General features: G+C 39.0%; 1 protein-coding gene across 14 annotated transcripts in view; it reads left to right on the forward strand.

The window, feature by feature from the left end:
- Window positions 1-13,472, forward strand: part of NEDD4L (NEDD4 like E3 ubiquitin protein ligase) — a 403,957-nt gene that overhangs the window by 311,514 nt on the left and 78,971 nt on the right. For all 14 annotated transcript variants that reach the window (XM_029059768.2, XM_029059769.2, XM_029059770.2 and 11 more), the window contains 4 exons: window positions 4,461-4,522; window positions 4,601-4,703; window positions 8,369-8,535; window positions 11,215-11,347. In XM_029059768.2, coding sequence (XP_028915601.1) covers window positions 4,461-4,522; window positions 4,601-4,703; window positions 8,369-8,535; window positions 11,215-11,347 — 465 coding nt within the window. The remainder of the gene's footprint in view (window positions 1-4,460; window positions 4,523-4,600; window positions 4,704-8,368; window positions 8,536-11,214; window positions 11,348-13,472) is intronic.

The raw sequence follows: 13,472 nt of genomic DNA on the forward strand, positions 1-13,472 counted from the left end.
CCTGACTAAACCCTCATTTCCTCTTCTCCCACTCCCTTGTGCGTTGTACTTCCATTTGGGTTTGCACCCTTTATTCCCTTAGCCCCATAAATAACATTTATGTACTTGTCCGTCATTTGTTTATATTCATATCTGTGTCTCCCTCTAGACTGAAAGCTCATGGTGGGCAGGGGACATGTCTACCAACTCTCTTATGTAGTACTCTCCTAAGCGCTTAGTACAGTGCTCTGCACACAGTAAGTGCTCAATAAATAACATCGATAGATTCAATACTATAGATAAAGGTATTTTCCCTATTCATGGAAGACACAAATTAGGAGGAATGAGATAGGGAAACATGAACCTTACTAATTATGACTTTTTTTAAATTTTAAGTCTGAAAAGCCAAAAAAAAAAACCCACCATAAGCATTCAAGGAGTATCCCGGTTATTTTCGTATTCTCTTTTGCTGTTCAGAGTGGAAAAAACACTGTGGTCAACATATTGAGAAATAATATGTAAAGCTACTGGTTTCCCTCGCTTGAATAGTAGTTCAACAAAGGCAATTTAAGTACCACAATAAAAATGAAATATAAACCATTATGTAATCACCATATTCATATGTATGCCACATGCCATGAAAAATGCAAAGACCTCTACATTATTTTTTGATCACTGAATTGGAAGAAGGGGAGTATATTTGAGATTAATATTCCTGCAATATTTTAACCAGCAAGGAAGCAAAGCGTGTGTAACCCAGCTAAGTCTATTTTGCAAGTCTTCTATTGCTGCTCATTCCTTAAGTCAACCTTTCTCTCATTATTTTTCCCAGTGAATTCAGGAAAACTGAAGTTACCATTCTAGTTCTTGGCTAAGCATGATGTTTTTAAGGAGTTGAAAAGCTTAAGTTTGAGCGCACAGGAACGAGTGTATATTGAATGTCAAAAATGAGCAGTAGGAGAAAGGCTTTCAAAGCAGGATGGGTTTCAGACTGTCTGCTATAACAGATTTGAAAGTTATCCATGTGGGTCACTAAACAATTAGCTGTCTGATCCACATGCCCTTGGTAAGTCAGTAGTGAAAGAATAGACTCATATTTCCCAAGAGAACTACTTTAAACTGGACGGTTATATATTTGGTTGTTTCCAAGTGGATTATCATGGCAAGAGGAGAATGCATTTTTGCAAGTTTTGTCTCCCTTCCCTTTCTACTTTCAATCATATTTCCACACCTGGTAGCCTAAGGAAGGCATGAGATCGAGTGGTCTGACAAGAAGCAGAGGAGAACGGCCGGGGGCAAGAGTCACGTGACACCAATTGCACGAACTAACTTGCAGAAAAGATGTGTTCAGTGAAACTGAGACACAGCCTGGAAAGTGGTCTGGACCTTCTTTTGACCTTTTCAGTGAGAAACAGTAAACTCCTTGGTGGCCCTCAGTTACTGGGTCGTCACATTCTCAGTTGAAAAGGCTTGTAGATTTTTTTTTAAGTGATCTTTGTTTTGTTGAGTCATTTCAATCTAAGGGATTATATTGTACTACATTGAAAATCCAATTGTGTGAATTAATTAGGGAAAATAACTGTTTCTGGCAGGCCAGTAGGAAAAACAGTTGACTACATTTGTTTTAAAAGCTTTGGGGTTCAATACATGAGCCACTGGGGAGGAAAATGAAAAAATTAACAAACCAATAAACAAAAACCTTGTGCTTTGGCAAGTGTTTTGAATGGAAAAACAACTCTCTTTAGCAGTTGACTAGCTGTAAAGTGTTTGGCTTAATTGGGATCTTGCCTGTTCTCCAGTTGTTTGCACTTTCAGGGATAGAGCAGAGACAAAAAAAAAAACTTAAATTTGTGTAATTTGCTACTTGTTTCAATTCCTATAAGAGGATTTGGGGGTAAGAAGATTGAAATTATTGGCATAATGTTTGAAGAAAAGCTAGGAATTTCCACTCTCCCCATCCTCCATTGACATAGATAACTCATTGGGTTCAGCCACATGACTTCTTTGATCACTTAAGTACTGATTGAATGATATGGCCATTGTAGAGTAAAATGCTTCCATACAGCTGGAATAGACTAGTTTAGAATATGAATATTTGCTTTGCGCTGTATTTTAGTAACTGGAGTTTCAACAGTTTATAGAACTGGCACTAAATAGAAGAGCTTTCCTTTCCAGTTAGACCACCCAATTTGTACAAAGCATTCCAGTTAGCTCAGTTGGTTAGAGCAAGGTGTTAATAACACCGAGGTCACAGGTTTGAGCCGTCTGAATCTGATGTCTTTTGTAAGCAGTGTGGCTTTATGGAAAGAACAGGTGCCTGGGAGTCAGAAAACCTGAGTTCTAATCCCAGATCTGCCACTTTTCTGCTGAGTGACCTTGGGCAGCCACTCAACCTCTCTGTGCCTTGGCTTCCTCATCTATAAAATGGGAATTCAGTATTTGTTTTCCCTTCTACAAAGTCTGCGAACCCCATGTGGGACAAGGATGGTATCTGACTGAATTATTTTGTGTCTTCCCCAGAGTTTAGAAGAATGCTCAACATTTCAAGTAATTCACAAACACCAAAGTTGTTTTATTACTAAATATTTGGGGGAAAATAAGGCACTGACCTTGCCCTCCAGAGCTTACAATCTAAATCAATTGTATTTATTGAGCACTTATCGTGTGCAGAGTACTGTACTAAGCACTTGGAGTACTATGTACAGAGTTGGTAAATACGTCCCCTGCCCACATCGAGCTTTCAGTCTAAATGGGGATACAGACATTTTTATAAATAAATTATGGATATGTACATAAAGCGGTGGGGGTGAGAGAAGGATGAATAATGGTGCAAATTCAAGTGCAAGTGTGACGCAGAAGGGACTGGGAGAAGAGAAGTGAGGACTTAATCTGGGAAAGACTCTTGGAAGAGATGTTTTAATAAGACTTTGAGTCACATATTCAGATAAAGTTAGCCATTGAAATTTAATATTTTTACTTAACAGTTGCAAGCAATCAGAAAGAACAACTTCCAGAGACTAGATTGCATACATCGAGAACTCCCCCAGTTCAGTCTTCCACTGAACATCTTTTAAATTTTCTGATGAACCATTACATTGTATTTAGCCTTCTAAAGATTCCTGAATAATAATAATAATTATAGTATTTGTTAAGCACTTACTATGTGCCAGGCACTGTACTAAGCGCTAGGGTGGATACAAATAAATCAGGTTGGACACAGTCTCTGCCCACATGGGGCTCACATCCTCAATCCTCATTTTTCATATGAGATAAAATGAGGCCCAGAGAAGTGAAGTGACTTTCCCAAGGTCACACGGCAGACAAGTGGTGGAGCTGGGAATAAAACCCATGACCTTCCAACTCCCAGGCCAGTGCTCTATCCACTATACCATGCTATTTCTCTGAGGATGTCCACCATCCTCCACTTCCCAAGAGGTAGTGCTATTATTCCTTGGTCAATCAGGAAGGATGGAGATGACCCTAGTCCTCTGGCACCCCAAGAACTGGCTCTCCATTTGATGGTAGCCCAGGATAACCTTTCATCCATAAAATAAGGAAAGCAAAAGATATTGAAGTTACAAGTTCAAAAATGCAGCTTCTTTTTTATACTTCAGAGAAGTGACAAAAAGCCTCAGGGAATTGCTGTTGATGCATTTGACAGGCACTGCAAAATGGAAAATAATTTTTCATGCAGTTCCCTATTTCTAATGACAAATGACATTCTAATTTGCCAATTATAATGAAAAAATAGTGTTGGATGTTGAACCTCCTGTAATGACTATGTTTCATTTGCTTGAATCATAGTAAACCCCCAATTGAACTGCATGGTGACTTAGGGTTGGTATTATATTTATTTGGTGAATTTAATTAGGTATTGAAATTAAGGCCTGCACAAAACCTTACCTCTGTACATGGGAATTTTGCAATTATTTTGCTTACGAATATGGTCTTTTGGCATTTATTTTTGTTTTTAGTATTTGTGAAGCACTAACTATGTGCCAGGCACCATTTTAATCATTGGGGTAGATACCAGATGATCAGATTGGATACAGTCCCTAAGGCTCACAGTCTTTATCCCCATTTTACAGATTAGGTAATTGAGGCACCAGCAAGTTAAGTGACTTGTCGAAGATTATACAGCATACATATGTCAGAGCTGGGATTTGAACCCAGGTTCTCTGACTCCCAATCCCATGCTCTTTCCACTAAGCTATGTGGCTTTTATGGGTACTATTGAAATTTATTTGACCTCCATCCCTCACCCCAAAGATGATGTGGACAGAGACAAGTTGTGGATTTCCATTATGTGAGAGTACATCTTAAACATGTTGAATGCAAGGACTGAGGAGGCTTCCTGCTTTAAAGCATGGCCACATTTCAAAGGCAAAAGTTCTTAACATGAAGCCCAGTTAGATGGATCAAGATTCCTCTAAGAGCTGTGATTTGAGTACTTAAGCTTTGTTTGCATTTCCTATCTGTAGACAGAAGACCCAACCATGGAACGACCCTACACCTTTAAGGATTTTCTCCTTAGGCCAAGGAGGTGAGGGTTTTTTCTTTCCTTAAGAAAGATTTCATTTTCAGTGTTCTTTTTCTAACTTGGTATTTTCTTGTTACCTAGTCACAAATCCCGGGTAAAGGGCTTCTTGAGATTGAAGATGGCCTACATGCCGAAGAATGGAGGACAAGATGAAGAAAATAATGAACAAAGGGAAGAGTTGGAGGTAGGCTGCATTTGTTCAAGCCCTCATCATTTTCCTCACCTATCACCCCCCCTGTCATTATTCAGCAGTAACTTTCATTATAAACACAATCAAGGTCCCAAGTCTTAAGATAAAATTACATTAGAATATAGACTCTGAAGCTTAGTAGGACCAAATAGTCATTGTAATATGCATTCAGTTTTTCTGTAATGCATATTGTCATGAGTCCGTTTTGGATAAAATACTGTTGAGAAATTAGGGAGCACTCCTCCAATAATGTGCCTGGAAAGCAACGATGTTGTGTAAGGGCCTGCTTCAGTTACGGGGGCGTGGGGAGAGATACTTTAGCCAGAGTTTTATGGAATGGAAATGTTCTTTGGATGAAGCTTTTTGCATAGGATTGGAAATCAGTAGGCCACAGTGGGTGAGATCATGACCAGTGACAAATTAGACCCTTTTGGAGGAAGAATTTTGAATCCTCAGTGTTAAAATTTGCTAAACTACTTGCACTACTCCAATGAGGGATTCTGTCATGGTGAAGAAGATTCAGAATATTTTAAAAGTACCTAAATTTTCCAGAGAAGGGAGTTTGGTTTGTTTTTTTCAGAGAATTGGCTATCCATATCCAATATTTCTTCCCCCTCCCCGCCCCCCAGATCCCTTTTTTCAGGTCTATTTCTTCATGATTTTTACGTGTTTGCAAAAACTACATAAGGTCTCTTGCAGTTCTCAAGTCAAGGATCCTTTTTCACCTTTGCAAACAACATTAGCTTTTCAACTTTCATGCATTCTTCAGATTTTTAAAAATAAGCTAGTATTGTGTAACATCTGCCTGTAAGGATTTTTGAAATCCAACTTGTTCATTTAATTCTATTAGGTTTTGGCTTTATCCCTTTTTAAATCCCTTCTAGCCCTTGGGATTCATGCAGAGTGGATAAAAACATTTAAAAGGTCTATCCAAGTTTCTTTTTCATTTGGCGTAAACATGTTAAAATGCATTAGACAAGGCTTTTTCTAGAAAAAACATTTTGAAATTGATGGTCTTGATGCATTTTTCATTATTTTCTTGGCTGGATTGACTTTCCACTTGTCAATCACAGCAGTTACCTTGTGCTCTGCCACATATTTTCAAAACATTGTATCTGCCTTGTTTGGACAGTAAAGAATTCATTTAGCTCTGACAATGGATGTTAATTAAGGCTCAACAGTTGTTTCCTTTTCCATTTGGGTGCAGCTCCTGTATACATGTTGTGTGGGTAATGTTGGTTGTGGGAAAGATTGCATCCTTCAGCCTAGATAATCAAGTTAGCAGTTGAAATTATTTCTTTCATCCCTGCATAGGTGTGATAGGTAGATTATATGAATGGAAGCTCTGAATTTCAAAGCTCCTTTAGTTCACCAGCATCACTGCGCTTTTAATTACAATTTTTCACACATTTATAACCTTAAGAGCAGTAACCAACATATTTCTAATTTTACAGTGACTTTACTGAAGGACATTAAGAGAGGACTACTTAATGTCTAAAATGTGTCTGGTAAAAATAAAATTTTAACTTTAACATAGGAAAAAACATTTTTATGGAGGAACTGTGTGTGGAATTAGTTTAGACATAAAGGGTTGTGGGGGAAGAATCTAAAAGAAACAAACCAAACGTGATTTGGGAGCTTTTGAACGTCCTAAAGTCCTCTGAAATATGCAGTCCCCTTGGAATCATTTGGGAACTAGTGAGCTCATACCTCCTCTTAGCCTCCTTTCATTCATTCAATCATATGTAAGCCCGTCGATTAGACTGTAAGCCCGTCAAACGGCAGGGACTGTCTCTATCTGTTGCCGACTTGTTCATTCCAAGCGCTTAGTACAGTGCTCTGCACATAGTAAGCGCTCAATAAATACTATTGAATGAATTTATTGAGCACTTACTGTGTTTTGAGCACTGTGCTAAGCGCTTAGAAAGTACAGTTCAGATCTGAATTAGTTCAAAACCATCCATTGTTCCTGAGAATCCAAAAAGAAGTACTCAGATCTGGTCTCACTGTGGTTTTGGTTGCATTTCCCTTTCTTGGCACTGTTTCATGAGTCCTGGAGCCATAAGTCCATGGAAAACAGAACTGAACCCCAGAGGTTCAAGTATTCATTCATTCAGTCATATTTATTGAGCGCTTACTATGTTGAAATACTTACCATGCCTTATCAAAGCACTTATCTTATGCCGCCTTGATTACTGCATTAGCCTCCTTGTTGAATTTCTTGCCTCCTTTTCTCCCCACTCCACACTTAATCTGTTGCCCAGATCTTTTATTTCCAAAAACCTTTCAGTCCATTTCTCCACTCTTCAAAGACCTCCAGTGGTTGCCCATCTTCCTCTGCATCAAACAGAAACTCCTTACCATCAGCTTTAAGAAACTCAATCATCTCGCCTTGCTGCTCTCCTATTACAACCTAGCCTGCACACAGTTTAATGCCTTTTAATGCCAACCTACTCATACCTCGATCTTGACTACCTCTCTGCCTATCTCTCACCCGTGTCTTACCTCTGGCCTGGAGTGCCCTCCCTGTTCAGATCCCACAGACTTTCGCTCTCCCCACCATTAAAACCTTATTAACAACATATCTTCTCCAAGAGGCCTTCAACTAAGTCCTCATTGCCTCTTATCCCACTCCCTCTGCATCACCCTTGAACTTGGATTTGCACCCTTTATTCACCCCTCCCACAGCCCCACAGTGTTTTTTTAATGGTATTCGTTAAGTACTCACTTTTTGTCAGTCACTATACTAAGCCGTTATGAACATAGCCATAATTTATTTATTCACAGTACATAGACTGTAAACTCATTGTGGGTGGAGAATGTGTCTAACAACTCTGATTTGGTACTCTCCCAAGTTCTTACTACAGTGCTCTGCACACGAGTGCTCAGTGCATACCATAAATTATATCGAAGCTCACTGTTGACAGGGATCATGTCTACCAACTCATTGCCCATCTTCCTCTGCATCGAACAGAAACTCTGCTGTCACAAATAGAGTACAGTGATCTGCGCACAGTAAGCACTCAGTATAAATACGATTGATAGATTGACTGATGCCCCTCAGAGAGTTCCAAACAGGTCTGGTCCCAACCTGAGGATAGCAGCAGATTGTATTTTGGATTCTTGTTGCCAAAACCACAAGGCGACAGACTGTAAACTCCTGTGGATCGGGATCAAGTGTCTACAAACTCTGTTGTATTGTATTCTTGTACAGTAAGTGCTAAGCAAATACTATTGATTGATTTACAAGTAACCAGGGTTGTGGTTTGGCTTTAATGGCATTGCATTCCTGGTCTGAGGGAAGAGGGGCTAGAGGATTCGTTCATTCAATCATATTTATTGAGCGCTTACTGTGTGCAGAGCACTGTACTAAGCGCTTGGAGTGTACAATTCAGCAATAGGTAGAGACAATCCTTGCTCCACAATGGGCTCACTGAAAAAGAGGCAGTTACTTAGGTGACTTTATCAGGAGAACAGCATAGGACCCTAGGACAGAGATGGTCAATTCACAGTAAGATTCAAGTGTCAAGAAGGATAGTGCAGTATTGCACCCCATAAGCATTGATGATTTTTTCCAGGTGCCATCATTGCTGTCATTTTGTATAATTCCAGCTCCAAAAGAATCCACTTTTATCCATCCATTTGCTTTTGTTCAACAGCACGGGTGGGAGGTCGTTGACTCCAATGACTCAGCTTCCCAACACCAGGAGGAATTGCCCCCACCACCTCTTCCCCCCGGATGGGAAGAGAAAGTTGATAACTTGGGGCGAACTTATTACGTCAACCACAACAACAGGACTACCCAGTGGCACCGACCAAGTTTAATGTAAGTCTCTCCCAGGTGACGGGAAGTTTCATTGTATTGTCCAGAAGTAGGAATGATTCTGGCATCTCTTTGCCTAAATGCTCTCAAGACAAATGATCTTTGTGACTCCAAAATTCAGATGATCCCAAACCCAGTCATCTCCATTAAAGCAAAATATCTGATCACATTACAATTACTGCATTCTGAAGGTCACTATCAGTACCACTTTCTACATTTAAAAATGTAATCCATAGAGGAGTTAATTTCACAGATATATGTCCATATAGTTAGAATGAAAATTTGTTGTGATTGTTCTGAATTATTCTAGGCTTAATTATATATGATTTATTTTTCTGGTCCTGAGTCTCATCAAAACTACTTGCTTCAATCATGTTAGGCAAGATTAGAGGCCTAACCTACTTTCAACCGGTCATGTTGTCCCTGAACACGAATAGTCTTGTTTCCTTTTTCAAAAGCATAATTGAAATAACTACCTTGTTCTTGTCATTTAAAGATATCTTTATTTTTTTACTTTGGCCAGTACATGTTGCTGGGTCATATCATATCATTCCTACAGATTTAGTGATGAGCGAATCAGTGAGGAAGACCTTTGGTCACACTATAAGTAAAATTAGCTTTTGGCATCCTTACGCGCCAAGATTGGAATACTTTTATGGATATAGCCCTAAAATGGTTCCCAGAGAAGCCAAGCCACTCATCTCATTAGACAGTGAAATGTGATAAACCAAGAGGTTAACCGTGGAGATGCTATTGTTTAGTTTAAATGCCTTGTCTGGAATTAAAATGTCTTTAAGAATTCTCTGAAATCATTGTAAAGTAGACAATCTGATAATAGATTGTAGTAATTCCTGCTTTATTTGCAGTGTTCCCCCCAAGGTCAAGGATTTAAAATGTCATAATTGTAAAATCACAATGAATTTCAAACATTGTTTATTCAATTCCTCCAAAGCCCTCTTTAAAGAGATTAAGGCTGTTAGAGACTTTGGATTCTGGTTGAAGGTTTAAAAGCATGGCGTACTCTCAGTCATCATAGAGTGAACATGTTAGAGTGAACACTACATCTCAGATTCCTCATTTGGGAACTCTAATAACAAAGAAGTAAAATTTCATACACATTGATTAAAAAGTTAGATACTTTATTTTCAAAACCTCTTTCAAATTCCTTAGGCATACTGAAGTTCTCCAAGGGAAATCCACATGTCTACTCTAAGAAACATTCAGGCATATTGTCCATATTTTGTACATTGCTTCTTAATGTTAGAATGTGCTGATATCTTAAATATTACACAACATCTGACTAGACACAGACAGGCAAATACCAAATTATGTGGCAATATTACAACAAAATTTCTTTCAAAGCATTTTAGTTGCGTTGTTAGCAGTCTAATTTATGTTCATATCATTCAACATTAATTAGATGTTCATTTAGTTTATCAAGAGTTCAACAAACTGATTTATGCAGAATGCTTTTATTCTCAATTTTTTTTATACGTTTCACTCCTCTAACACCAGCCTACTCATGTGTTTCACCACCAACCTCTTGCCTACATCCTCCTTCAGGCCTGAAACCCCCCTTCATATACAACAAGATCACCACATTCCCCACCTTCAAATCCTTATTTAAAATCACATCTTCTCCAAGACAACTTCCCTAACTAACCCACTGTTTCTTTACCCTAATCAAGAAGCATCATAGTTTAATGGAAAGAACACCGCTATGAAAGTTAGAGGACCAGGATTCTAATCCCAGCTCTTCCACCTGCCTGCTGAGTGACCCTGGGCCAGTCACTTAACTTCTCTGTGCCTCAGTGTCCTCATCTGTACAATACCTGTTCTCCCTCCTACTTGGACTATGAGCCCCTGTGGGAAAGGAACTGTGACTGAGTTTATTATTTTGTATCTGTCCCAGTGTTTAGTAGCACTTGGCACATAATGAATTCTTAATAAATATCACATTTTCTAATCACTTTTGGTTACTACGTAAGCAGTAATGTTAGTATTTAATTGGAGATTACTATAAAGCTAATTTCATGTGGTGATGTTGGTTGTCACACTGAAACTGCCTAACAAAATGTGGGATGAGATCCAAGACTGTTGGAAGGAAACTATGGTAACAGTGGAAAATATGAAACACTTCAACTACAGACCCTTGTTCAAATTAGGGCAGTTAGTAACAACTCCATCAGCTCTGGCTGCCTCAAGAAGCTGAGGTGCCCTTGGGTTGTCCGAGTCTCAGTCAAGAGCATTAGCTTGGGCCCCTTCAGTCATTTCACTCTAATATCTGTGAGTTTAAAAACAATATCTTTAATGAAATATAAGGAGTTCTTTTTAACATTTTGTCCATGGAGGACTGAGGCAATCTGATAAGGTTCAACTTCTCTACTTTCTAACACTCTCTACTTCTAAACTGTTCTCATTATACACTGAGGATTTTATCTTGCTTTAGTGTCAGTCAGGCCACTTCCCTGAGCTCATTGTTTTCCTCTGAAATCATATTTTGTGAGGGGTAGAAAACCCGATTGCTTTGTAGGCAGTGTTTAATTTGACTGGAAGGAGCTAACAGAATTAATCATTTAATGTCCAACAGAATGCAAATGTTCAATGTAAGTACATAGAATAAGAAAGTAACCCCAAACTGTAATTCTCCTGTCTTTTCCTCTTCCCCCTGTCGATGCCCAGTGACGTGTCTTCTGAATCGGATAATAATATCAGGCAGATAAATCAGGAAGCAGCCCACAGACGATTCCGCTCTCGTAGACACATCAGTGAAGATTTAGAACCTGAACCTGCAGAAGGTGGAGATGCTCCTGAGGTATCTATCACACCATGGAACTGCTTCTTTCTTCATGCATTCCCCCTATTTATTTGGGTGGTCCTGTGTCTGGCCCTGAGAAGCATTTATAGTTTTAATTTATGGCAAAATTCCTGTGCTAATTGTTCTGCCAGCATCACTGATGATAAATAATAATTCAAAGTAAGCCCTTCCAAAATATAACTGTGTACCTCTTGGTGTCAGCCCCAATGGAACATCTTTTTGAACTGGATTCCCAGCTTTGTTTATCCCAGACCTCGTTCCAACAGTTTTCAGTCGTGTCTGAAAACCACAAAAATGGTGTCTTTCTGACCTGTTAGCCCTTTACAGCCTTTTATTTTCCAATCTTCAGTCCCCTACTAAAATCCCTGCCGCCTTTTGGCTCCCCCACTATGAATTGAAAAGTTGATGCCTATGTGAGTATATATGTCAAGATTTTTTTTTTCGGCTACATACAAACATCCACAAATATATATATATGCTGTTTAGTTAAGTTAGGCTTATCAAGAGGCTACTGGGCTTCATGTTTTCAGAGTATTGGCACATGTTGGCTGTGCGTTATTGGGTTCCATTTCACTGGGCAGATCACTGTGTTGCCTTGGGGACTGCCTTGGGGAACTTGGGCAGCTCAACAAGCAATAGTATATAAGCAGCATACCACCAAAAATGTGATGCCCATGCACACACAACACCTGTATATACACCTATGTGCACACACACACACTGTGGAATATAGAAAAAAATCAAATTTTATGCATTATGATGAATCTATTGCTCTGTGATTGCTCTGTGATTGCACACACTTTTTGCCTCTAAATTCACATTACTGCTTCTGTTTTTTAATATTTCTGTTATTCCATGATATCTTTTTTCCTTTGTTTCTAGAGCTGTGTCTTTCAGAGTTCTTCCAGGTCTTTAATAATAATAACTATGGCATTTGTTAAGCCCTTACTGTGTGAGAAGCACTGGCCTAAGTGCTAGTGTACTTGCAAGCCAGTCAGGTCGGGCACCATCCTTGACCTGCATGGGACTTGCAGTCAGATTCATTTCAATTTATTTCAAGTCTGCCTCTCTGATTGTATGGGTTAATGTGCTCCTGTTTGTGTATGAGTCTGAATGTATGTGACTGCGTTAGTGTGTAAGCGTGATTGGGTCATATTGTGTGTGTATGTTGAATAGATCTGTTTGTAGGAACATGTATCTCAATTTTAATATTGTTGTAATGTGTATTGGGGAAAGCAGATCATCCACAAAATCTGTTAAGGATTCGATAAATTCCATTGATTGAGTCTCTCTCTGACCGTAGAGAAGGTCTCTCATTGGTGAGAATGGCACCTGCAGGAATGAGAATTCCTTCACACCAAGTGCCTGGTTTGGCCACCTGTCTTCTTCCTAAAGGAAGGTGCACTCTCAAGTGCAAAATGCTACCAGCCTTTGGCAGAAGTCTTTCCATTCAGAGATGTTTTGGGGAAGTGGAGATCTTTGCGAATTTAGGTTGGGAGGCCCAGTAGAGGTAGCTAATGGAGGGAGTTTTGTGTCACCTGGTTTAGCGTCTCCATTTCCTTGTTATGCAGATGGTAATGGTTCCAGACGCTTCAGGTATAGTATTTCATACACTCTATCTCTGTATATGTGTGTATATCCATCAACATTGTTGAACAAGGGATTTTAGAACCAAAATGTAATTAAACAACTGGAGGTGATCCAAAATCTGATTGAGTAGGATATTATTTATCTCTAGGATGAGAACCTTGATCACAGAAATTCAAGAGATATTTTCAGCATTTCCTTTTGTTTTCCTGGACCTGAGAGAATCCTTCCATAAATTTCATATTCAGGAGTTTGAGCAAAGTCCAGCTTGATTCAGGGACCAGCCATTGCTTTTACCAAGTTGATGAACCATATTGGGAATATTTTTGATGTGGAGCAGAACTTTTTTTTTTCATTTTGTAATTTTGTTCGAAATACCACTGTATTAAGAGCACACTCCAGGATAATGTAATTCCCAAATTAAACATACTAACAATTATAAGTGCATAGTAATAAATGATAGATACCTATAAAGTCCCCTGGTCTTTGTAGGTAGATGTTTAAAATTTTAGAAATATGCTTAGTTTGTAGGCAG

The sequence above is a fragment of the Ornithorhynchus anatinus genome, chromosome 3, assembly GCF_004115215.2.
Source record: "Ornithorhynchus anatinus isolate Pmale09 chromosome 3, mOrnAna1.pri.v4, whole genome shotgun sequence".
Taxonomy (NCBI): Eukaryota; Metazoa; Chordata; class Mammalia; order Monotremata; family Ornithorhynchidae; genus Ornithorhynchus; species Ornithorhynchus anatinus.